Source organism: Calidris pugnax, unplaced genomic scaffold (genome assembly GCF_001431845.1).
Source record: "Calidris pugnax isolate Ruff unplaced genomic scaffold, ASM143184v1 scaffold57, whole genome shotgun sequence".
Classification (NCBI taxonomy): domain Eukaryota; kingdom Metazoa; phylum Chordata; class Aves; order Charadriiformes; family Scolopacidae; genus Calidris; species Calidris pugnax.
The window spans coordinates 1,791,733-1,817,079 of NW_015090813.1; the positions used below are offsets into that span (position 1 = coordinate 1,791,733).

Sequence of the window (25,347 nt, forward strand, 5' to 3'; positions counted from 1 at the left end):
GCTTCTCTAGACAGCTCTCATGAGACTGTGAAGATAGTATACTAGGTTGCCATATATTTTATATATTTTTATGCTATTTTATTGCTTCAGGTTTTATGAATTTTTTCACTTATAGTATTCATATATTTTGGAAGATTTAACTTTCAAAAAGCAAAGATTTTTGAAACGAAACCGTTGTATAATTTCCCTAGCAGAATTTTAAAAAAAGAAACACAACCCTGGTATTTCATTGATTGTTATAATTTTGTAGTTGGTTGTGGGCGTGGGGAGAAATATTTTTCCAGGTTCTTTTTTCATCTTTTTTCAAATTATCTTTGGCTACTTTTCATCAGTTTTCTGCCCGTAAAAATATTTTTTTTCATTCAGCATTTTGAGGTGGGATTTCCATTGTTTAATTTGGAGATTGAGAAATCATTTTTAGTTTTAACTATCTGCCACTGCAGTCTCCTGAGAGTGTTTCAAAATGTAGATTAGTTCTTTGTTCTTGTTCTTTTTTCGTCTCATTAAAACATGCTTTGGGTCACCATCTGGTGGAGATCCTGAAGCTGTTAACTACTTTGTAGCTTCTATGTTTGATTTTAAAAAATTTCTTTGCATATTTCCATATTACGGTAATTTTGTAAGGTTATAATTATATATATGATTATATATGAACATATGAGAATATATATAATGCACATTTTCTGTATATGTGTATCTGTATAGCACATATAAAAGATACATTATACATATAAAATTGAATATATGTATATACAGAGATATATGCATATAAACGAGATCCAAGTCTTGCAAGTGTTTTCAACTTGCCCAAAGTCCAATTTCTGCTTTCAAAGACCTTTTTTAAATCTTTTTTATTTGAAACTATCACAGTAATAGTAGCAAACTAAAATACATTTTTAGATTAAACTGCATACCATATTTGTGTGTCTGCTGAGTTAAGGGAGGAGAAAAAAGACAATAAATCAAAAAGCAAGCTAGTTCATTCTACTCGTATCTAAAATTTAATCATAGCTTACCAAAGAAGGTAACTGGTAAACCATAATCCTGCAAGAAATTGATTCTTTAGTATTTTATCACAGAGGGATTTTCATACTAATCTCAGTGATCATACAATTAATTCCATAATGAAAAGAAAGAGCAATACCGAAGCCAGCTCATGAATAGGATAGTAACCAATACGTACAATTAAATTGGAAAATACTGATTGAATTTTTTTTCCCAGATACTTTTATTTCAAGCTCCTGTAAAAGGATTACCTATGGAGTTGTAAAATGACGAAATTTGCTCCACCAAGAGTAAAAGGTCTTTTATTCAGGCTCAGAAAGACAGAGCAGTTCCTTTACAATCAAGAGACAGAAAGAGATTTCTGTATAATTGTTGTCATGTCCTGTTCTGTCTTACGTGGTCTCTGTAAGATGTACATAAGATTTAAATAAATACATGTATCTGTGACCAAGACCCACAACTCCATTTGGTAACAGCCCTGAACCAAGCAATGCCACATGTGCAGATACATGCAAGGGATTTGATCCAGAAGCTTTTAAACCTCCCCCACATCCTGGGAAGTTTTATCCAACTAGGGTGAAGAGAATTTTTAGTAGCTTAATGAAAAAAAATTAACTTGTGAAAAGTATAGACTTTTAACAGAGAACATAACTATGAGAGGATTAGATGTTATTCATTAGATGTAAAGTCTTGTAACACTGCCTACCAATTCATGAGCTTAAAGAGAATTTATATTTACCCAGTGCCATTTCAAAATATTTTTACTGAATATAAAATTGGTCCAAGCCAAGTGTTACACATTTTGTGACTGAAAGATGGTTTGTTCAGCTGCCAGTTTTGTAAAGCTAATGTGGGTTCTTCTACTATCTGGCCATCGCCAGGCCTGAGAGCAAAGACTGTTCAGTGAAAATACGAGTTGGATATGCCTTCCCCCACCTAATTGAGTCCTCCGTCATCTTGTTACTTTCAATTGATGAGCTTTGTCTGCTCTCACAAAGTTTTAAACCTAATCTGCAGTGGTTGAATTCTGGATTATAACAATATGACTGAAAGGAAAATTTACACGTTACAGATTTCTGTAATTATGATTGTTTTTTAAATTCATGACACTTTCATGATCTTGTTTTTACACATCACGTTAAAGGCATATGGAAAATACCATTTATACGTACGTTGTTTGTGAGTTTCCATGTCACATTTCCAGTGCCTCTAAAATATGGAAGGGGTGGGAATTCTTGTCTAATGTGATGGGACTAGTGAGAATAGGCCCGAATCTCAGGGCTTGTTCACTCCAACAAAAGCTTGAGCTATCCTTTTATCTGGGGCTCAAGCCCAAGCTTTATAGTCATCATATGAAACTAAAGTCTCATTATTAAGAACGTTAATTTGCTCAATTTCTAACATTATAATGCTGTTTTTAATGGACAGGTGGGCTATTCTACAGGATATCTATAACTGTCTTTAGTTCCAACTCCAACTCGGTGTCTAAAGTGCATGAAGTGGTTGCAGAATGGGTAAGTTAAGTTTCCTTTCCTGTGTGATTACATATATGAATCTGCCCCAATTGTGTTATCAATCTGAAAAGGAAAAACAAAGAGAGAATACCAAATAAATTCTTAAATTAATATGTGTTCTCTGAGGATCTTTCTATTATTGATTTGTGCAGTAATGAATTCAGATCTATCTGGGACTGTTAGGTCCTATGCGTAAAATTTTGAAATGTCTCCCCCATACTAACCAGCTTCTTAAGAAATCTAGATACTGGTTGAGATTTTGGAAAGTATGGGAAATCAGAATTGTCTGCTGAAAGAGGTAAACGTCTAAGTTCCAACATTATTATACAGAGCAATATGGTTCTCCCCAAATAGTAATGTGGTTTTGAAGTTATATTGTGATAGAAACAAACAACAAAAAAAAGCCATGTTCATTTGTGTGAGGCAAAACACTTTTCCAATTTACCCTGATATTCTCTACTTCAGAATTCTTCTGCTGTAGGTCAGTTTAGCATTTAATAAACTAGAGACTTTCAGATTTCAGAAGCTAAAGAAACCACCTGTAGTCACCTACAAACCAGAAATGCAACACCTGCCAAGGTTGCTCTCCTGGCAGCAGCAGCCAGGCAAAGTACGTAGGCGCCTGAGAATCCAGAGGTGTCACTCAGCCCTAGCAGAGTATGCAAAAGTGTCTCCCAGGGGAAAAACTGAATAGCCATTGCCCATTCAGAATAAATAGTACAAAGATCATCATAAGTTTGTAGACTTTTAGGTGAAAATTGACCCTGTAGTTTTATCAGTAAATCTTTTCTAATGGAAGTGTTTCTGAGAATTCAAGATGAGGAGCAGAGGGAGAAAAGGAAAAGTTCAGCTTCCTGTGCGCTCCCCTATTCACTGTGTCATGACCTTAGAGAGATTTCCTTCTGTCAGTAGAAAAGCCCACATCTCTCACTACCAGTTGTACATCTAATATAACAATCACCTGGCTGAAAATGGAGAGTGTTCTCTTTGCTTTGAATAACTGAAGGGGATTTCTCCAGGGGGAGGAGGGTGAAATTCTAACTCTATCTTAAGCAACAAAGAGCCCCATTAACATCTCGTCATTCATGCAATCAATGTCTTCCTGTTTTTCAGCTAAACCGTACTTTCCAGAACTGGAATTACACTGTATATGTGGTCAATATCAGGTAAATGAAGGGGGAAGATGTTTATGTTCCTTTTGAGAATTAGCCCACTCTAATTAATATTTATTTCTTTCGTAGCATCCACCCTGGCTCCGTAAAAGAGGGAGCAAGAGAAAAAAGAAGTCTTAAAAGGTAACATTTTTAAAGACGTTTTCCTGATAGAGGCAGCAGCTGCTATTACAAGTGGCTTTACAACAGGCTTTATTGTCTATTATTGGATTCATTGTCTATTGGGCATATGCTGCCAGTCTGTAAATACGACTGCTGGCAAGCCGAGTGCTCTGGATGTGCTCAGAAACCTAATACTGGTTATTGTATTTATTTTCACTTAAAACCTACTGAGCTTTATACCTTAACAGATCATTTTTTCAGAGCTCAGGGTTCATCCGTCACAAAACTGAATAGACACATCGTCTACACGTGGTATAGCAGACCCAGCTTTCTTTAGCAACAAGCTTTGCTACGCTGGTATCTGTCCACCATCACTGCATTTATTCTCTTGAACCGGAGCCTTTTGAGTTAACAGACATCTTACTAGATGCAAAACACTGAAAAATCATGCTAGAATTGAAAGCCAAACGAGTGTGAGTTAAACTATTTACCATATGCTCTCATTTCCTGACTTCTGCTGGGCTCGGAGGGACTGCAGTTGGGACAGCCTCAAAGGCAGCCAAAGAAACTTAGATGGGTCACACCCCCTGAAAACTGGGCCTCAGGGGATTTCTTTGAAAGCAGCAGGATGATTTCTGGGGGTTATATGGGGAGGGAGTGAATCTTAGGACCAAATTTAGGCTAGGAGAGCAAAACATACTTAATTCTTGTAAGGAAGGGGCAACATGTGAGTTTGGGATGTATCTGTCTGCAGTGTTGGCAAAAGTCCTGTAGGGAAAGGATTTTGCTGACTCCCAAGAGCTGCCATGATAGCAGCTGGGCTTTTCAATTTCAGACATAGCCCAATATTCCCAGTTTACCATCAAGAAGTAGTTACTGATGCTTCCAGGTTTTCTACAGAGTTTACCTAACTGTGAAAAGATTTGTAAAAGGCACTATCTCCTTCCCACACACCCGTAGCAGAAAGACAGCTTTTATGGGCAAAACCATTTAACTGGCATAGCGTAAATTCAGCCTCTGAACGGGCTATTTTGCTGCTTGACCTACATTTACAGTAGGGCGTAGTGATGTGGGTGGGATTCTTTTTCACACTTCTAAATGATACAGTTATGCCAGCAAAACCTTTTAAGTGGAGACCATGCCTCAGGTCTTAACCAGCAGCTCAAGACCACTGAGGAATGTAAAGCTTTCCCCATCCTTATTCCTGCATCTTTTATGGGACTAGCAGCCCAGCTTGTCCTCATCTGTTCTCCCCTGGACTGCACACCTGATTTCTTCTTGTCTCACCTTCCCACCATCCTGTCCTCTAGATTTTCTTTCTTCTCCGTGGTCTATTAAAAAAAGGAGGTGAAGAGGGACAAATTATTGCAGTAATTCCCTTTCCCTGAAGTGTGTCACTGTTATGGGGAAGTAACCCTATTCCTTTTTACTTTGCTCATCATATGTCATTTCAAAAGTAATGGGATCACATTTTCATAATAAGTCATAAAGTTTTTCAAGGGAGGCCTGGTCTAAGGAGAAACTATTCTTCTCATGGGGTCTGATGTACTTTGTGTCAAGTCCAAATGGCATTTTGTCATCATTCTGAATAATCTAATATAAATGCTAATCATGTCACATAAAATGTTACTGTTCTTCAAAAAAATCAGGATTTTTATGCTGTGCATGTTTTCTTAGAAAAAGAAATAGAGAGAAGTCAAGATTCTGCTCAACCTAGAAACCCAGTTGGAGTGATGTGGGGATAAGTAAAAATTTAATCAAGCTACGTGATATGTGACTAACAAAAATTACACTTTGTACGCACAGTATATGCATATATACATATATCAAAATATATATACATGGGATTTTTTTGCTGGTTTTTAATGTATTTTTCATATCTTGCATAAATTTTCATGCATCTTATGGGAGAAAAAAAGGAAAAGCTGGTGTTCTCCCAGCTTTATGTCTTCTGAGTGTACATCTGTCCTTGTTTTGCTGGTTTTTAATGTATTTTTCATATCTTGCATAAATTTTCATGCATTTTACAGGAGAAAAAAAGGAAAAGTTGGTGTTCTCCCAGGTTTATGTCTTCTGAGTGTACATCTGTCCTTGTACATTGCTTCCCCTTGAAACAAAAGAAGGATCAGCTTCCCAGTAGCCTTCAGTGTTCCTGGCTTTAGTCACCAGGTTTCCAGTTCTGTGGGATTTGCACAGCTGTTTCTAGATTTTGCAAGGAAAAAATCTGTTGAATTTCTGAAGATCCAGAAATCCAACTCTTTTTTTTTTTTTTTTTTTCCCACTGCTTCCCAATAATTGCTTTTAAGATACTTTGTTAGATTTTCCACTTTCTTGAATTTGTCCTGGGTAGGATTCTAAGGAAATCCTACAAGACATGAGAGTACCCAATCATCGCTTTTAAGATGCTTTGTTAGATTTTCCACTTTTCTTTTTCTAAGGAAATCCTACAAGACATGAGAGTAACATTTCAGGGTATAAAAAATGAGCAGGTTACAGGCAGGAAATTTTTAATCCCTGATGGAAGTAATGCTAATTTCTGACTACTCAGGTGATCCACTGAAATGTTATGGCTGAGTTCTTGCATGTAACTTGCTCACTGTGTGATTTCATACAGTTTCTATTAATTAAATATTCCGATGAATTGTTTCTGTGAATATTTGTCCAAAGATTTTCTTATTTCTCCGTACTGTATGCAGTTTCTATTAATTAAATATTCCTATAAATTGTGAATATTTGTCCAAAGATTTTCTTATTTCTCCGTACTGAATGGTCAAGAATAAGTTTCTTGCAGTTTTAGACATTCCACTATTTCCCTTAGTTGTTAAGTACTTCTTTTATTTACCTTAATGTTCATCTGAACAGAATTTCACTCCACAGCACAGTTAAAATTTAAGACCTAACCCATAAGTATCATGGCCTTAACTTTTATCTTTTACAGAAGTGGACATGTTAGTCCTACTCTAACTCGCCAAATCTCATCTCTCCTTTCTGAATTTTCCACAAGATCACAAATGCCTCATTTCTAAGCCACTATCATAATTCTTTAAATTGCTCTTTGAGAAGTTTTCCCTTTCCTTACATGAATACATATTCTTATCATTCAGATCATATCTTTTTTCCTTACCAATTGGATTAGTATTTTATACAACAGTTAAAAAACAAAACAAACCCCAAAGAACAAAACAGCCTTTCCCGACCTTTTCTGCGCATTTTGTTTTGCTTCAATCCTTATTTACCACACTGCTACCTTATCAAGGAACTCCTGTTATTGGTCTCCCCACCTAGTCTTTTTGCAAGTGAAGAGAAAGAATCGTTAGAAAGAGAATAATTCAGAGAAGAAATAGAATCTGGAAGTGGGAGGGAGGAAGCTGGCTTTTTTTGGCCTAGTAAAAATAGGTGTTTTCCAAATAAATATTTTAAACTGTACTGCATTCTGCAGAAGAGCAAAACAAAACACAAATATGAAAGTGGATTGTTATTCTTTCGTTGCTGGGCTCTGTGAGCTGCAGAAATCCAAAGTACACTGTGCTTGTTATGTGTTTATGTACATGCTGATGAGAGACAGAGTGCCAAGTCCAAAAGTGCCTGTTACTATCAGTACCTTTAATACGGCAGGATCTCTGGATGACAGCAGTATATCACGCTAATACTTTGGTAGATTATTAACTACTTCAATAGACAGAATTTTATCACAGCTATACTTGACTTTGTGTCTGTGTTTAATTTGTCCCTCTGCTCATACTGTTTCCGTCTCTTAATGAGAGGGCAGCTGTTCAGAATAGAAGTAGAAGGGAGTTCAGAACAGGCTATGGACATAGCTGTTTCTTTGTCTCCCGTTATTTTGCACAAACCTTTGAAGGTGAAGCCAATTCGTCCATTTTATGTGGATAAATTATAAATCTGTTTGTTTCCTTCATTAATTCTTTGCCTTTTATGACTGCAGCTTTGTCAAAACTTTCTGTGACTGCTGCTGCTGCTTTTCTCGGAAGGTTCCTACTGATCCTTGCCTCGTCAGATGACTCTGTAGAGCTGCCTCAGAAGGGGAATTGGTCTTTATTAAGCGGCTCAGCTCCCCTGCTTCTCCTTTCTTCTTTTATTTCGCAAGCAATTTTGAGAATTCAGGCCCCAATTCATTTAAAACCTTTTCTCCACTTAACATACAAAAAAAGATTATGCTTGCTCCAATTTCCACTACTTGATTGTCATAATTTTGGCCTATTTCCTATGTTCAATTGCTTCTACTATGTGAAACAGCATTAATATTAGTACTTTTAAACAACTCATCCAAATTAAAAACCACAGTGGTAGCAATCTGTGTAAAGACCACTAAACTTTTACAGAAATCCTTTCTTTTAGGAATGAAAATAGAGAGGAAAGCAGGAAATCAGAGCTGCCCATGCCTAGTCCTGGTTTTTTGAAGTCCATGGGAGTTTTACCACCACTGTCTGTAAGGCAGATTCAGGCTCCTGCATGCTGGACTCCTGGGTGCTGTGTTGCTTAATGGAAAGTTTAATGCACTTGGATAAAACTTAAGCTAATTAGATTGTGTAATAGTTTTAGACAGGAGTTAGTAACATCAGAGCAGCATAATTTTGGTTTTATAGTCTTAAGTATCTTTACTGGGTAAAGTATTAGGCTTTTGCATTCTTTGTAGATTACTTCAGAGTATTTGTTATGAAATAATAATGCTATTCTCATTATAAATGAACATATCTGTGATGCCTGTTTCAATTTTAAACATTTTCTTGGTTCCTCCTGGTGAGGTTTCAGGAACAAGTAGGACCTGGCCCACCTCAACGCCCCCAGCTTCAACTTGAGCGTTACTGAAGGCAGTTAAGGGGCAGCTTGGACCAGTGCTGAGCAACATTTTAATATGTCACAAAAGCCAAGCAGAAATCTGCAGATTTCTCCACAGTGCCCTGCTGGCATCTTGTGTCTGAGACCTGTAAAGAATTCCTCCCAAGTGACTGAAGGATGATCCCTTCTTAGTCTCCTGCTGAAGCTGCAGGCTTCATCACAGATGGAGGAATTTGGGAGTTCCTCCCGAGTGACTGAAGGATGATCCCTTCTTAGTCTCCTGCTGAAGCTGCCTGCTCTTGATCCAGGTTCCAGTGGCCTCCTCTGTCTTTCCACTGACATTACCTGGATTTAGTGTAGGCCTGACATTGTCAGATATCATTTTACAGGAACATAATGTATTGGGGAATGGGGGTTTTCTTTGTTGTTTTGGAACATAGCTCAAGCGTAACCAAAAGCTCATTTCAGTGAAGACTAGCTGTTCAAATGTGAGAGATTCCAGCCCTTTCTGTTTTGCCTTTCTGCTCCATTCCCCAATAACGAATAGTCTTCAAACCAAATCATCATATATTATAAGTGCTTTCTGTTGAAAATCCATAGCTGTGTGTATTCTCACACCAGATCTGCAAGGAGGAACGAGGCCTGGAGATACAAGGACAGGCAGAGAGGTGTGACCATGCTGCTCACAGCACTGCTCTGGTACAATGGCCATTAACTTAAAAGGAAGGCTTAGGATGCTTTTACTTTTAGAAGTCCAAAAAGTACCTGCAACTTTTACTTTTGTGTCCTGAAGTCTCAGATGTTATGGTTTTTTCTGTAACATCACCTTCTACTGAGAAAAGAACCTCTTCATCCTTGGCATTACTTTGAATGTGTCTATTACGCCCGGTCCTACTTTTTTGCTCTCTGTTCTGAGCATTTTAATGGCATCACAGTCAAAATCACCTCAAGTAAAAGTTTATCCACAGCGCAGATGCTTTTGTGGAATGCCTGTAATATCCCTCTACTTTCATATTTCTTTCTGTCTCATTCTGTGTGTTTTCTAATATTTTGAATGCTATTTGTATTACATCTTCACTGAGCGACTTCTGCAATAGTCAGCTCTTTTTCTGTCCAGTTAATGCGAAGAAATTAGTAGTGTTTGCAGGTGACTGTGGGCTTATCTGTACTGCCAGTCTTGAGTACCCATGGCCACTTATCTTCAAAGCCAACATAATGGGAAGATTGGTAAAAAATTTAATGCTGACATCTTAAAAGTTTTTTTTGCCAGAATAATTAGAAATGAGATTCCCCATGACTTTTAGTGAAAGTTTGCTTTCCCTGAGCACTGAGGTGCTTGAAGAATGATTCTTTGTGTACTCTAAATCAAGCAACATGAACAACAAAAGGAATTTTTTAATATGCATGGCTGATTATCAGCCACATATCTTCAGGTATGAGACAGTCTGTGCTGCATGGCTTGTTAATCCTTCCTTGAGGCTCGGCCGTGCGACCACAGCCCGTGTGTAGGCACACTGTCCTGGAATAGCTCTGAGTCACGCTGCCGGAGAAGAAAGCCGGCTTTGTGGCCCGCGCCATGGCAGCGCAGGCCCCCCCACCGCCTCCCGGGCCCCTGACGAGGATGCAGCTTCCTAAACTCCTCTCTCTGAGCCAGCTCAGCTCAACCGACCAGGACAAAGTGGGACAGAGGCAGGTCTTCCCCTGCTTCCCAGCTGTCACCGTTTCAGTCAAAGAGACAAGAGGCATAAATACTTATCCCCATTGTGTTTACCTAGGCCACAATCCATTTTTTTCATATTGACAGCGGTAATCCTAGCAGTACAGGTTACTGTAGGTGATGTGTAATTTCTTATCGATTGCTGCTACGGGAATCTGTCTGCTTTTATATGGCACACAATAAAAGATGTCAGGTGGGGTGTAGCAACTCGGGTGGCCCCAGCAGAGTACGGCACTGTTGCCATTTATCTGAGTGTGGGCCTCCAGTTTCCCAAATCAAGAATTCTCTTCTTCACCACTTAAATGTTTTCTTTCTGGGACCTGAGTGTGACAAAAGTGGAAGGAAGCACTCAGCTTCGTATTGCGTCAGCTGTCAAGTTAAAAGGTATTTATTTACTTCAGGAAGCTAGCATGAGTCATTCTGAAAAGTTTATAGAAATTGTTTTCATCGTAATATGGAAGAGGCTCTCATTACACGGTATACATGACTTGTGCTCTGAGAGTTTCTCAGAAAACAAATAACAAAGCAGTTTAACGGATTATTTTTATCAGTGCTTCATAATCAATACCTTTGTCTATAATTGTTCAAGATAACTGTAACCAGTGCTCCCTCATCTATCATTATCCCTTCTGTTTTGTTGCCATTATCCCTCCACGCAGTTATGGGCACTAAATATCATTTTGGTTAGTTGGGAGTCCTGTAATAGGCAGCATAGTAGTAGCAGTGACTGCTCACTTCTGTTTTGCAGCCAAAGTGCTGAGTTAGGGAGTGGCATCAGTATATTAAGTTTTCCTCTTCTGAAGTAAAGGGAATAGATGAGTGAAGCCAGAATCTTTTAGGAAAGATGGTGAAGTGCCAGGAGACTCTGGGGCTGAAGTGTTGGAGGGCTGAGGGAATTGGCAATCCCGTAGGCAATTTCCATACTTCTGCTAAAAATAAATGCCATAATAAACTTGCGCCTCTCAATATATCCGAGGTATACAGCAAAAACCTGCTAATGCACATCCACCCTACGGAGGCTGTTGCCATATGTTAAACACTCCACAGAGACCAAAGGAATGTTAGGAGGAACTCAGTGTCTCTGGGAGCAGGGCAGGAGTGACCTGGCCAGGGATAGCTGGAATTTCTCTGCTAAAATACATACATTGGGGAAAAAACAAGCCAAGCCAGCAGGTAGTCACATTTTTATCTTCTTCTCCAGCAACATGTTGCCAGTAAGAGCGGATATGGCAAGAAAAAAGAAAAGTGTACTGGTATAAAATAAAAAAAAAACCTCAAAACCAAAACAAACAAACAAAACCACCAACAAGGGACTGTGTGTATTTCTTTATTTATTTCTTTACAACTGCAGCAGTGAAATGTGTGGAGTATTTAGTTCACAGTCGTGATTTCTTTATGAGGTTTGGGCTTTACTTTTTTTTTTTATTATTTTTTTCCTAGACTGAGAGGTTGTTTTGTAGTGCCAGCTCTTTTAATGCCATTTCATGACAGTACTTCAGAATTATTGATTGGAGTTATTCAGTGTTCAGAATGATGTCTGACAGAAAGAGGGTTAAATCTGCCATCTAAGAGGAACATCTGTACACTAAGCTGTACTTTTATACTGTGCCAGACTAGGCACCTCTGGAAAGTGCAACTCTGAGCTGTCAGCATAGAGATGTGTTTCTGGAAGGTTTTTGGAAATGAAGTCCTGGTCTGTCTGGAATGGGGTACCTGAAAACCCTACTAGCTCTCTCCTATACAGCGTCCCTACACATTTTTTCTCCTACTTTTCTTCAAGTAAACCCCAAGACCCTTGGGGGGCTGTTGTGTGTGTGCCCTGCTCACTGTATGTGTGCTGGCACTGCTGACCCAGGCTGCCAGGAACGGCTCACACACCGCGAAGTCCTTACCCAGGCTGCTGGGTATCCAAGGGCAAGACTAAGATGAAGACAGCCCAAAGCAGGCTTTGCTTTTTCCTTTTTTCCACATTTTGGCTCCCATGGACATCCAATGTTCCATGCTTCAGTGTCGTCACCTCCTACTAGCCAGAGCCAAGCAATGCTCTTGGGTACCAACATATTCTCTTCTCCAACATGTGTTTTCTGTGTCCCAGGAGGAAATTTTTGAGCCTTCCACTCTGGGCTTCTTTCCTGTGTCCTGCTAGAACTGCTTTTCTGTTCATCATTTCCCTTCCAGAAAAGCTATGTTTTTGGACAAGGGTGGGGACTGTTTTATTTCTCTCACAGGAAAGAGACTTGGGCACTTTGAACTACTTCTTATGCCCAAGAAAGTAGCAGTGGGCTACAGTACAAAACAGCTATTACTGTTCAAACTTGAATTACTCATCTGAGCAACTAGACTTTCCTAATTAGGGCTAAAAGTTTCAGAAGTGTGTCGGGGTGTTTTTTCACTCCATCAAAATTTAGACATTTAAATGTTAGGCATCTGTTCTTCGTTAATCTTCTAGTCTTCCTCTGTAGTCAGTAGAGAGATAGACCCTCTGGAGGATGAGTTGTCCAATCCTGACAAGTTTTGTAAGGTGGGATGAAATCAGCTCTTAAGTTCCTAAACCATAAGGCACAAGATTTTTAAATTAAATTAGGGCCTATTTAGAACTCACAATTTTATGCTTTCGTCTTTTAATATCTTTTAAAATAATCTTAATCTTAAGAAAATATTTCTTAGCTCTTTTGATTAGAAGCTTCTTTAATGGCAATTAGGGGATGAAATTTTCCAACTTTCTTGTTCATGGCCCTATATATGCAAAAATAATAATTTACAGATAATGAGCAATATTGTCTTGGTGACACTGGTCCATGCTCAGAAAACCAGACCTTGTCAGATACTTTTACTTCCATACATTTGGCCTCCACTGTTCTGACTCAAATATTCAAATGATTTTTCTTGCAGTTTTGGGGTTTTGGCTCTTCTGGTTTATAATTCTACCAACAACATCAATTTAGAAGAGGAAGAAATACGACAGAAACTCATAAAGAATAATGGGACTATGGAAGGAGGATATAAGCTTCATACAGTGAATGTTGATCCAGTAGGTAAGTAGTTTTCGGCTTTGTTACACAACAGATTTTGTTTGCTTGTCCATAAATAAACATCTTCTGTGTTAAAATAATCACACATTTCCAAATGGTATGACTGTTTCAGATTTTGAATTGCTTCTTTAAGCCTCATTATTCCACTAATCTCAGAGAGCTGAGCTAGAGATACTTCTTTTAACATAAACACAATTGTCCAAATTGTTTTAGTCAATGTTTTACTTCCTGGTTCAAAGAGGCCAGGACAGATCCTGACAGCTCCTCTGGCAGTTTGAGGATAAAGAAGTGTGATTTACAGACAGAACTATAATGAGACATTTTGGACCTGCAATGCCCCTTGTGCCCACTCCTCAACCCTGTTGGTTTTGCTCCTACCAGCTGCTGCCCTTAATCAATCTCCTTTTAGCTCTTATCTTCTCCCAATTGACTTCTTCCAGTCAGAGATTGCCCTTCCCTTGGTAAGGAGAAGATGGGGGCTGGTGGAGTGCAAGTGGATACAGGATGCATGTTCAATCCTTGCCTTTGAGCAGCAGCAGTATATGTTGTCCCCTGGTGTGCGCCCCTCCATTGTTACTACACTATAGATAACAACCAAGCATTTTATTTGAAGACAACTTTGTGCTGTAGACTGGTTGATGGGCTGACAACAAGAAATGGAAGATGTTTAGATGAAGAAATTTACCATTAACACGGATATATTTTTATATTTACAGAAAAATGTTCAGCTGAAGAAAACCCTCCAAACTATTTTTGGCCAGACACCAGACCGACTGTGACCAACTACACATTATGCCACGGGAGCTCAGTTCAGACTGCATCAAGAACCTGGTAGGTGTTCAAATATCTCAGAAGCTGAGAGCTTCAAATGCAACTTTCTGGTTATATATTAATTCTGGTTAAACTGCATCCTCCATAATGGTTGCCAGGGACCATTATTGTATTTCAGGAAGATGGTTTCTATATGGTGAGAGATTATGTGTGTGTAGTAAGAGTATGTACTTCATTGGTAAGGAAAAAAAAGCTCATCTCCTGCTTCTGCAGACCATATTGAGTTCCCCAATTAATACATGTTCAAAGTGACTATAAAAATAGCGCCTTCTTACAGAATGAAACTGCTTTCTGCAAGTCATGATGTTTATGTTACCGAAACCAAAATGTCACATTTGCTACCACTCCACTACTATTATCTGACTTGTATGAGAAATTCTCAACAAAATTCTGTGACAATGAGATGTGTATTTGGTTTAATCCAGCACCTCTCATCTAATAGGGAAAATACAAGAAATCCTGTGAAACAATCGTTTTGCTAGTAGTGAGTCATAATTGAAGGTGGGGATAATCTTATGCTTGAAGTTTTGAACTTGTGCTTTTAAGGTTTAGGATAAAATTTCCCTAATGTAAGCTTTCTTTGTGAACATCTACAAAAGATTTAGACACTGTATCTCTATTTCCCATTTGGAAAATGGGAATATTATTACTTCCTTTGATATATTACCAAAACAATATGGCTTTGATCTCCTTTGAGTGCCTTGAACATGGGTATGATGGTGCAATAGTAATTAATTTCTTCAGTATTTAGGATGGTCACCACTAAATGCAACATAGTAGTCTTATCTGCCCACATTGCATCTGGAACATGTTCTGAGAAGACCAGATCTTTTACTTTTTGAAAACAATATGGCAACATGGATATGAATCAGCTTTGAGATTCTGTGCCAAACAGGAAAGAAACCAGCATTATATTTAACTAACTCACTTCCTCAGCCTCTTAATCTTGTACAAGGACTGTTTGATTCTGATTGACCAACTTTTGTTGTAGAATGAGCAGTGCAGAAGTCAAATTGTTTTTATGTTAGAGCCTCAGAATCATTAAACATTAAGGCTTCTGGCCTTTGCTGCCCCAGTATTGCTTATCTTTATTGTTCATTTTTGGTCTACACAATACCATTGATTGTCCATGTACAGCACTTCTCATCATAAAAAAAAATGTCAGTGTTCTGCACTGTGCTATGCTTTCTTTGGCTCTGCCTCCACTAGCTTTTGCCAGTATGGAGCACAGGTGGGGTGTGTTTTGAGAGAAGAGGAATCCCTTCTAATGGTGTCTTCCAGTCCTGTACATCCCACAGTAGAACGTTACCTGCTAGTGTGCTGTTATAATAAAGGTGATCAACTGAGTAATAACTTTATTCTATCATGTGCTGAGTGAAAGGATAACTTTTTCCCATTTTCCATCCTGTCTTTGTCATGCTATGATAATATGATTGTCTTTAAAGAAAACTGAGGGAAAAGTTGGTTTGATTTTTGGAGCGATATCTGGGTTCTTTGCTATGGCAAGGCTTTTTTAAAAAGTATTTTGAAAAAAAACAGTCTTTACATCTGCCCCCCACCTTGGACCTGGTTCTGATGGTGACCTGCCTCACATTTCATGAGCGGCATAAGTTTATATCTCTACATAGCTCCTTTGCATGTTCTTCTGAGAGGTATTACGGCTTCCTATTGACTTGATCGATGCCTTTTATATCAAAGGAAAATTATAGAAACAACATCTGATTAGGCCATAATAGAGGCATAATAGTTTGTGTCAACATTTGGGTCTTTCCTGAAATATAAGGCCAGAATTTCTACTGATGTAGTTCATTAAATCAGTATAGGAATCAGCTGGGAATTTCTCCAAAAAGAACTAGGGTTTCTCTCAGCACTGTCACTTAATTTATCACATAAATCCAGTGTCAAACATACATATTTCATTTCATTAAGGGCCATGTTGCTACAAAAATTGTGAATTGAGAAGAGTGGACCACTGTAACATATATAAAAGCATTATGAAACATTTACATAATTTTGCTATGGTGTTTCATGTGAATTTTGTAATTTTTCCTCTTTAGTTATTTGGGTCTGCAGAATTATACATCATACTGGGGCCAGCCTGATCTCAGAAATTGCACAGGTGGGTACATTGATATTGGTTTTTGGCTAAAGGAATTGTTTTGTAGACTTTGGTTGCTGCTTACTCTAAGGCATAATGTTCTTTACATTAAGCAAGAATATTTTTTTCTATGCTAAGTTGTTTAAAATATTTCTGAAAAATCAGTGCAAAGTAAATATTTGAACTCTGGGAAAGTGCACGAAAGTGAATTCAGACCACCCATGAAAGGCTCTGGATACCAATTGTTGAAATAAATCAAACTTTCAGGTAATTTAAGCAAGAATAGAGGCAGGTGGTAGCGTGTCTTAATTTGAGATTCAAGTTCAGACAAATTTTTAAATGTTTCCAATGCCTGTAGGTGCCAGTGGAAAGACTCCCACTCTCTTCACTGGGCTTGCGATCAGACATTTTCAGATTTATTCTCGGTTTGCAAAATACCCCTTGATGTCATTCTGGCCTTAAAGGAGTAATAAAATAAATAGACAACAATTTTATGGCCCCTTTTTTTAGTGCCAGAGCTAGGGAAGAGAATGATACCCTTATAAGTAATTCAGAGCACCTACAGTAAGCTCCTGTTCTCAAGTGGTTTCTTGGCGAAGCCTCTTTTTCTTTCTGCCCTGATTGAGGGGTCCTAGGGAGCCTGGCTACCTAACTTACTTGATTGATTACTTGCAGTCAGGCTACATGAAAAATAATTTTCTGTAAAATGAACATTCTACCGTAAATGTAGCAAAAGCTATATTATAAAACACAACATTAAAAAAAAAAACACAACCAGCTGCAGACTAAAAGAGACTGATCTTCTTACAAAATCTTATTTGGGACTTCCAATAAATCTCAAATATTTTTATATTGTAAAATGTTAGTATTTACGTTAGTTTTTAATCCATCAACCTTACAGTATAACATGTGATTTACACTAATGTTTTGCCATTGGACACACTACCAGACTTTCCTTACTAGCAAGATTCTTCTCATGAAATTTGCCTGTGTGTTGCGCTTGCCAACCCTCTGAGTAGGAGTACAATCCTCTGAAGGAACTGAAACATTTACAGTGCAGTCAGACTTTTTCCCCAAAGCTTAAAAGAGTGATTTTTTTTGTCAGTAATAGTGACTTTGGATGCATTTGTTTCACTTCAAGAATGAAACTGTTTTTTCCAGTGAAAAAGAAAGGATAGCATAAGGAGGAAGACAGAGAAAATATGCTGTATTCCTTCCTTTTTGTTTTCCTTTCAGTCAACCCTTTCCATAATAGTCCTGATTTACAAACTCAAATCAAATTAAGGAAATAAAAGACACAAACAATGAGGACAGTATATAATAATCAGCAGGTTCTATATATCTTTTCCTAAAATTGTAAATTTGATAAAATTATTAAATCCTACGTTCATTACAAGTACCACAGAACGTGCTCTAGCTTTCAACAAAGAAAATAAAAATTTGTATTTCTGAATTACTTGAGGACTCATATGCGCTATTTTCTCTTTTTACTTCGTTTGGTGTGCACACTTACAGAAAATGCAGCTGATATAGCCAATCAGCTTCTGAATCTCACTGGCGAAGGGCAGCAGCTAACTTCAGACAAAGTAAATGATGTTGTGCAGAAGCTCAAAAAAATTGTGAATGATGAAGAAATTGATGAATCTCTGGGTTCTACCGTGGTGACAATTTTTTCCAATATTCTAACCAGCTCAGACAGTGTATTGGCAGCATCATCTTCAGAGTAAGTATTTCTGCTTCTGAGACAAACTTTTGAGAGCAAACTTTTTGAGAGTTGGAAGGATTCATCCTCCCATATATAAACAAGCAATTGCAGTCAAAAATCAAACTTTTCTGATTTCCTTCAAAAAGAATTTTCGAAATTAGCTATACAAATATTTCTTCATGTACTAAAATCAATGTGCATGACAAAGATAAAGTATTTTGATGGAAGTCTCCTGATACGTGACACAGCATAGATCTAAGTATTGTTGGAAAATTATTTCAGGACCAGTGATACGTAGTCAGGTAGCTTCTGTCAATCAAAAGCTTTTGCTTTCAACAGAGATGCATAAAATTACAGCCTGACAGTCTCCTTGTAAATACACAGAGGGTGATGGAAACATAGTCAATAATAAGAGCATTATCTTAAGTGTGGAGAGTGTGCATAGCATTTTTTTTTTTTCTGTATTCAGTTTTAATAATAATTTTATTTCTGTTTTTAGAGCTCTAGACCATAGTGTTTATATATATTTTTTCTGTATTCAGTTTTAATAATTTTATTTCTGTTTTTAGAGCTCTAAAAACTATTGATGCCTTGGCTTTAAAGATCCAGTTCACTGGACCATCCATGAGTATTTCAACACGAAACCTTGCGCTTGGAGTGTCTTCTATAAACTCAACTTCATTCAAAGGTGGTTCTTTCAGTGTCAGCCCACAGAATAATGCATCTGATTTCCAGGTAGGGAACAAACAGTATTTGAACATCAAATGTGCCTGTTGTTCTGTTTACTGCAGTTCCTATAAAACCACTTACGGCTCCCAGTTCTCCCCCTAATTTCTATTTCCTTTTTCCTGCAGTCATCCAAACAGCTCAATGCAGTATTTCCTTGACTGACAGGAAACTCAGATAAACTCACATTTTCCACACTGATGAAAAGTAGTTTGCTTACAAACATTTTTTTACTGATGAAAATGGGAAATAACAGTCTGCTGTATTGCCCATTATACAGTAGCAAACAAGTCCATTGATGTATTTCAGCTTTAGAATAAGACACCTAAATGGAAGTATCTACCTGTAAATTTCTGCAGATACAATAGGTCTGCAAGCTTTCAGTATAAACACCTACTGCTAAGAGAGACCTAAGGCTGATCCAGTTGTCCACATGTAGGTTGACAGGCTTGTGCCATTTGGGATGTCCAGGGCGGTTAAAGATGTTCATGTGGAGCTTGACCAGCCTAGACGTGAAAAACAGGAGAAACCCAGATCACTAAATGCAGAGTGGTCTCCAGTGCTACAGTATCTAGATAGGCTGCTGAAGTTAAGATATTTCTTATCACCTCAAAAAATATTTTTTTTGTCTTTTCACAAATAAAAAAGCTCAGACATCTAAAAGCCATGAAATAGTATTTGAGATGAACGTGAGCACCAATTGGGATTTTCAAAAGGTTCTGTTGAAATCAGTAGCAATGAGGTGCCTAGATTTTTAAGATTGCACTGTGTTCCTGTCTGCCTCCTATGGCACCTACATGCTTTTAAAAACATAGTACAATGTATTTTTTTCACAGTCATATAATAAGTCTGTGACAGAGGTAACGTAATCTGAATCTCCTAGAAGCCTAACCATTCAAATACAGTGAGACTTACCTGGAGAAACACACAGACAAGATTAAAAAGAAAAAATAAAAAAATTACTGTCACTTGGGCCAGAGGAACCAAAACTGAATTAAAAAAAAACATGGCATTATGAAAATAGTTAAAAACTAATCACTAGAGTAAAAGCAACTTATGGAACGAAATTAATCCCCACTGCAAATTGGCAAGACAACAATCCTAAAAAAAGGTCTGATCATTTTATAAAGTACTATGTACTGTAAAAATGAAAAACAGGAATGAAGACAGTGCTAGAAAAAGTAGTAGTAATATAATAGGTTGCAGGCCTTTTACGTGCCGTGTATATAGACTTTGGATCAAGATTAAAATACTGGTTTAAATAGATACAAATGGATTTAATGTAATTAACTTTTCACATATTCATAGACATTTTGGCTAAAATATCTTTGAATTAATTGAATTAGAATTTTTTTATGATTGCAAGTCTGCTTTTGTTTAGTTCAATAGCTGATTGTTCTTTAATTGTTATCAAAGGAACATTTCTCCTCCGGTTTTCATCCTGTATTTATGGAAAGAGGAAAGGAAAAATTCTGAAGTCAGGTTTGGGATGTTTGCACGTATAATAAGAATTACCATCTGTGGCTTGAGGACATCCAGGAATTTTCTTGCCCTGGAATCATTTATTACAGCACTGTCTAAATAATCATAAAATCCAAACTCCGTCAATTTATTTATAATGTTCCTATTGGAACATGAGTTTGTTCTCAGACTTTCACATTTCCAACAGCTGATTGAGAATTCTTAGCATCCTTCCTACCAGAAAAGCCTGCAGCAGCTGTGGCCACTGTTTGTATTTTCCATACCTATCGGGAAAGATATTTGCTATCCCTGCTGGAGGGAGATTCCCTTGTGAAAGCCCAGGTTTTTCACCAGTGATGTGATGATCTATCTCAGGCTCAGCAGGGAGCATTAAACTCTTCAAGCTTTATGTCAGAATGTTTCCAGATTTTATTTCATATTTTTTTTTCTTAAAGTAGATATGAAGCAAATGTATCCATGGCAATTTGGAAAGATTCTATTTCAGTCCCCTGTGTCTTTATGTTTCTTGCCAAACCTTTGACTAAGTTAGCTTTTGGTGATTCATATTATTAAATTGTTCCTGTAATATATCCATGCTTCTTTATAGAAGCCTCTTCCACTCTATTTGCAGACAATGCCTAATGGGACATCTTCATCACACACACACACTTTGTGTTTAATGTGGCAGAATTATCCTTTGAAAACCTTTTATTCGACTGTATTCAGCCCTGTCAGGAGGTATCTCTGAACCACTTCTTACCAGTTTTCGAGGATTCCTGTTATTCATAGAAATTCAGTGAAAATTTAGAAATTAAATAAATCTATTAGTAACCTATGTTTTTTAACTTTCTATTAGCTAATGGTGCTTTAAAATCATACGACTGATGATGAGAGGCACAAATACATGACCAAGTTGCCTCTGGAGAAGTCAGGAGTGTGACTTTCCTTATCTCACAGTAAAATACTTAATGCTTTTACTATAGAGCCACTGTGAGTCTTCTTGCTCTCCTTCCTTTGATGAGTAGGGTGGCACATCTTGAATATGTCATGGTGGGAGAAGGTACAGTCATAGAACTGCTTGCTCTCTGGTAGGTAATGAAATCCAGGTTCCCATCCTCACTTATTTCCTGCTAACTTGTTACATCCTGCTGCCATAGAGGCTTTCAGCTGTCTGACACCTTGCCAGCTTAGATTAAGTTTATATTGATGGCAGAAAGTGTCTTTTTTGTGCTGCATAGCCCAATAAATATAGAGACACTAATCATTATTTTAAAATCTCTCTCTTGTAACAGAGAAATGAGACATTCTCGTAAGAGAATTAATTCAGATGTGCAAATAATACAGCTCAAGAAAGAAGGATTCAGATCATATCTTTTAGTTCTTAACATTATTTGCTATGCGGAAAAATATCTTGAAGGTTACTGAAAATTGTTATGAGTGCCATTATTGCCATCTCATTATTTCCAAATCACCACTGTAGCAGTTGAGGAGTTTGTTTGTTTGATTTATCTAATTCCTTTCTGTAGCAGAAGGCTGATCTCATGCTGGAAGGGTGGGAAAACCTCCTAAGCTTCTTTTGTATTTATGTATTGCATCAACTCTTACAAAGGTACAGGTCATATCAGTGTTGATTTGTTCTAGTCCCATGTTTAGACATCTTAGTGCAAGGGTGTGAACCCAGTTTGGGGCAATGGATGGTTTGGTTTTCGTCTGAACATGTTCTTCTGCTGTTTTTTACTTAACAGATAGATTTTGACAAGGATCAGACAAATGCCTTCGCTTCTGTTGTTCTGCCACCAAGTTTGCTGAGGAATCTAAGTCAAGATGAGTTTGAAGTTATATCGAGGGCTCAATTTACTTTCTTCAACAAAAATGGTCTTTTTCAGGTAAACTTTAATGTGTTTGAAGTAATTTCATTTAGGGTGAATCAAAAGCAGTTGGTAAAAGTTTCCTGTGGTGTAATCATTTCACAACTTCTCATGAGTTAGAAGAATGAGAAGGTGACAGCAGATGTAGGCACTAGAAAGAGTGCTATGTTCAGAGTGATAAAATAGCCAAAGTGTCCAAGTTGAAGTCAAGTCAGTGATTCGACTGCAAATTCCTTTCACATGTGAGATAAACTTTTCCTCAGGGCTATCTATGGAAGACCTGGACATGACCCGACAATGTGTGCTTGCAGCCCAGAAAGCCAACCACATCCCGGGCTGCATCAAAAGAAGGGTGTCCAGCAGGTAAAGGGAGGTCATTCTGCCCCTGTACTCTGCTCTTGTGAGACCCCACCAGCAGTGGTATTGCGTCCAGCTCTGGAGCCCTCAGCACATAAGGACACAGACCTGTTGGAGCAGGTCCAGAGGAGGGCCACAAAAAGGATCAGAGGGTTGGAGCACTTCTCCTGTGAGGACAGGCTGAGAGAGTTGGGGTTGTTCAGCCTGGAGAAGAAAAGGCTCTGGGGAGACCTTATTTCACCCTTTCATTACTTATAGGGTACCTACAGGAAAGATGAGGACAAGCATTTTAGCAGGACCTGTTGTGATAAGACGAGGGGTAATGGCTGTAAACAAAAAGAGAGAAGATTTAGACTAGATTTAAGGAAGAAATTTTGTTACAATGAGGGCCGTGAAACCCTGGAACATGTTGCCCAGAGAGGTGGACAAGCATTTGCTGCGATAAGACAAGGGGTAATGGCTGTAAACAAAAAGAGAGAAGATTTAGACTAGATATAAAGAAGAAATTTTGTTACAATGAGGGCCATGAAACCCTGGAACATGTTGCCCAGAGAGGTGGTAAATGGCCCATCCCTGGAAACATTCAAGGCCAGATTGGATGGGGCTCTGAGCAACCTGATCTAGGTGAAGATGCCCTGGCTCATTGCAGGGGATGTTGGACCTTTAAAGGTCCCTTCCAACCCCATCTATTCTATGATTCTATGAAGAGTGGATCACAAATGCTTACAATCAGAGTAAAGTAGTAGGTAGGCCTCTTAAGGGCATAACTTCTGTTAAAATGCATTAATATAGGTCCTTGATGTTCAGTGGAGCCAGGTTCTTTTCTGACAGAAGGGAACTTGGCTTATAACAGTGCCAAGTACTCTTTCTTTCTCTTTTCCCTAAAAGAGCTGGTTGGCAGTCATATCCAGCTGACTAGTTATAGTCAGTTGGAAATTCTGGGATGGTGGTCATCAGCCAGAGAATATTCATTTCTTTTCATATATGTGTTCTCATACTGTATTGTAATATGGAATAAGGATAACAATACTTGTACCTGAAAACTAAAGGGACTCAGGTAGATTTGATTTTTTTCTCCTTCAGGTCCCATCACATGGCAATTATAAATAGTTCCTGCACAGTAGATGCCAAAAAAAATTCGGAAGAGTTTGCAGCTTGGAAAAAACAGCTAAAAGCATACCTATTTAAAAAAAAAAAAAAAAAAAAAAAGAGTTAATTAAGAAGGAAATATTGTTTTACAGTGAACTGTAGACTGAGCCTCAGAAGACTTGAGTTTGTTTTCCCATTAGTATTTCAAGTGACCTTTGGCTCTTGTGCATCCGCAGTACTCTGTAGTATTGTATTGTCCCTATATTACCGTTTTTATTGGCAGTGTATCCAGATTCTTCAGATAATCTAGGCAAGAAAATGCCCATGACCCTCAGTTGCCTTCTGAAATACACCCCAAAGTATCTTTAACTATTTAAAATAGTCTTGATTTTAGGCCTGCTTTTGAGAAAAACAGGATGGATCTATTTAATAAGGAAACCAGAATACAGATGTAGGCTTGCCATACATAATGGCATAAAATCATATAAAGACAGAATGTGTCCTTTACTGGGACTAGAATGTGTTTCTAAGTGATATTTAATAAGTCGTTGAAAAGCAAAAAACCAGGAAAATTTTCATCTAAATTTGAATTCCTTCCATTTTTTGGTGCTTTTCCAACTATTCGTAGGTGACATGTTCAAAAAAATTAATTAAAAATGTGTGAAGCTCACATTTTAGTAAGTGTAAAAATAAAGTCTAAAAAAAAGTAGTCTAAAAATAAATTGCTTCACATGTCATCTCAAACACAATAACCTTATCCATTACTATAAAAGTGTTCCATAAACATATTTTTTCCAATTGCAATGAGAAAAAAAATCCCAGTGCTATTAGTTGTATTTCTTATAAACTTTCAACATCACAGTGAAACATCATACTTTACAATATTGGAGGAGTTTTTTTTAATTGCAGCTGAGACAACGCTACTAAGTTTTATCTTGTCATTCATTAAAATCTGATTGTTACATTACTAAGAAGACTATATGAAAAACTGATTTAAGGTATTCAGGGTGGGATTCATTTCACCAAAGGTAGGTGTTTTCAATGTACATACCTATGCCTGAGCCGGTGTCCATAAGCTGCCTTCAAAGCCAGTCAGTGGAAAAGAATAGACACCACTGAGGAGTGACACATCTCATCCCAGCACAGGAGTAGGCATCAGTTCCCCAGACAAAGGACCGTACTGCAATTTGAGAAACCCCAATGTACTGTACTACTGGCCAACAGATGTGATAATGGACCAGTAAAAGATGTGAGATCTTCTGTAGTAGCAGCTCGATATCTTAATACCCTTAAAAATGGACACTTATTTGTAGGCAGCCCATGTTTAACCCAGATATATAGACTAGGTACAATGGATTGTGCTCTGGATGTGCCAGTTTCCTTTCATTCACTATGAATGAATGGGTACTTCAGTTCTAGGTGTCTTCTTACATGTCTAAAGTTAGGTTGGAAGGATCCCATCTTCATGAGTTCTGAGGACATGAAAATAATGTGCAAATATGATAAATATGTGAATTGTAATGGTTGTCTAGTCTAGTCCAGATTTCTGTCATTGACTCTAGCCTCAGCATTGCTTTACTTTGTGTCTCTGTATATTTTATTGGCTACAAGCTTCCCCCTAAATTTAGCTGCTCCCAGCCTTTTAGCTAAATAAGCAGTTACCTGTATTTTACTTTAACACACACAGTGTTTCCATTCCTTTCTATAGACAAGTAACAATATTAGAAATTGCTTACCCTAAAGAGACCATCTGATATTTTTTTTCTAGTTTTTGTTATCTGATAGAGACAGAATCCACCTTTCCAAAGGCTTTCATGGACTGTGGGCCAGATGTTGAAAGTTTGGTGGTAGCCAAGAGGGGTTTTTTTGTATG

The 25,347-nt window shown here is 37.8% G+C and overlaps 1 protein-coding gene across 3 annotated transcripts in view; it reads left to right on the plus strand.

The window, feature by feature from the left end:
* Positions 1 to 25,347, plus strand: part of ADGRG6 (adhesion G protein-coupled receptor G6) — a 141,726-nt gene that overhangs the window by 84,403 nt on the left and 31,976 nt on the right. For all 3 annotated transcript variants that reach the window (XM_014939586.1, XM_014939583.1, XM_014939584.1), the window contains 9 exons: positions 2,434 to 2,519; positions 3,633 to 3,685; positions 3,761 to 3,814; positions 13,200 to 13,342; positions 14,056 to 14,170; positions 16,228 to 16,289; positions 17,784 to 17,991; positions 18,543 to 18,708; positions 21,906 to 22,046. In XM_014939586.1, the coding sequence (XP_014795072.1) occupies positions 2,434 to 2,519; positions 3,633 to 3,685; positions 3,761 to 3,814; positions 13,200 to 13,342; positions 14,056 to 14,170; positions 16,228 to 16,289; positions 17,784 to 17,991; positions 18,543 to 18,708; positions 21,906 to 22,046 (1,028 nt within the window). The remainder of the gene's footprint in view (positions 1 to 2,433; positions 2,520 to 3,632; positions 3,686 to 3,760; positions 3,815 to 13,199; positions 13,343 to 14,055; positions 14,171 to 16,227; positions 16,290 to 17,783; positions 17,992 to 18,542; positions 18,709 to 21,905; positions 22,047 to 25,347) is intronic.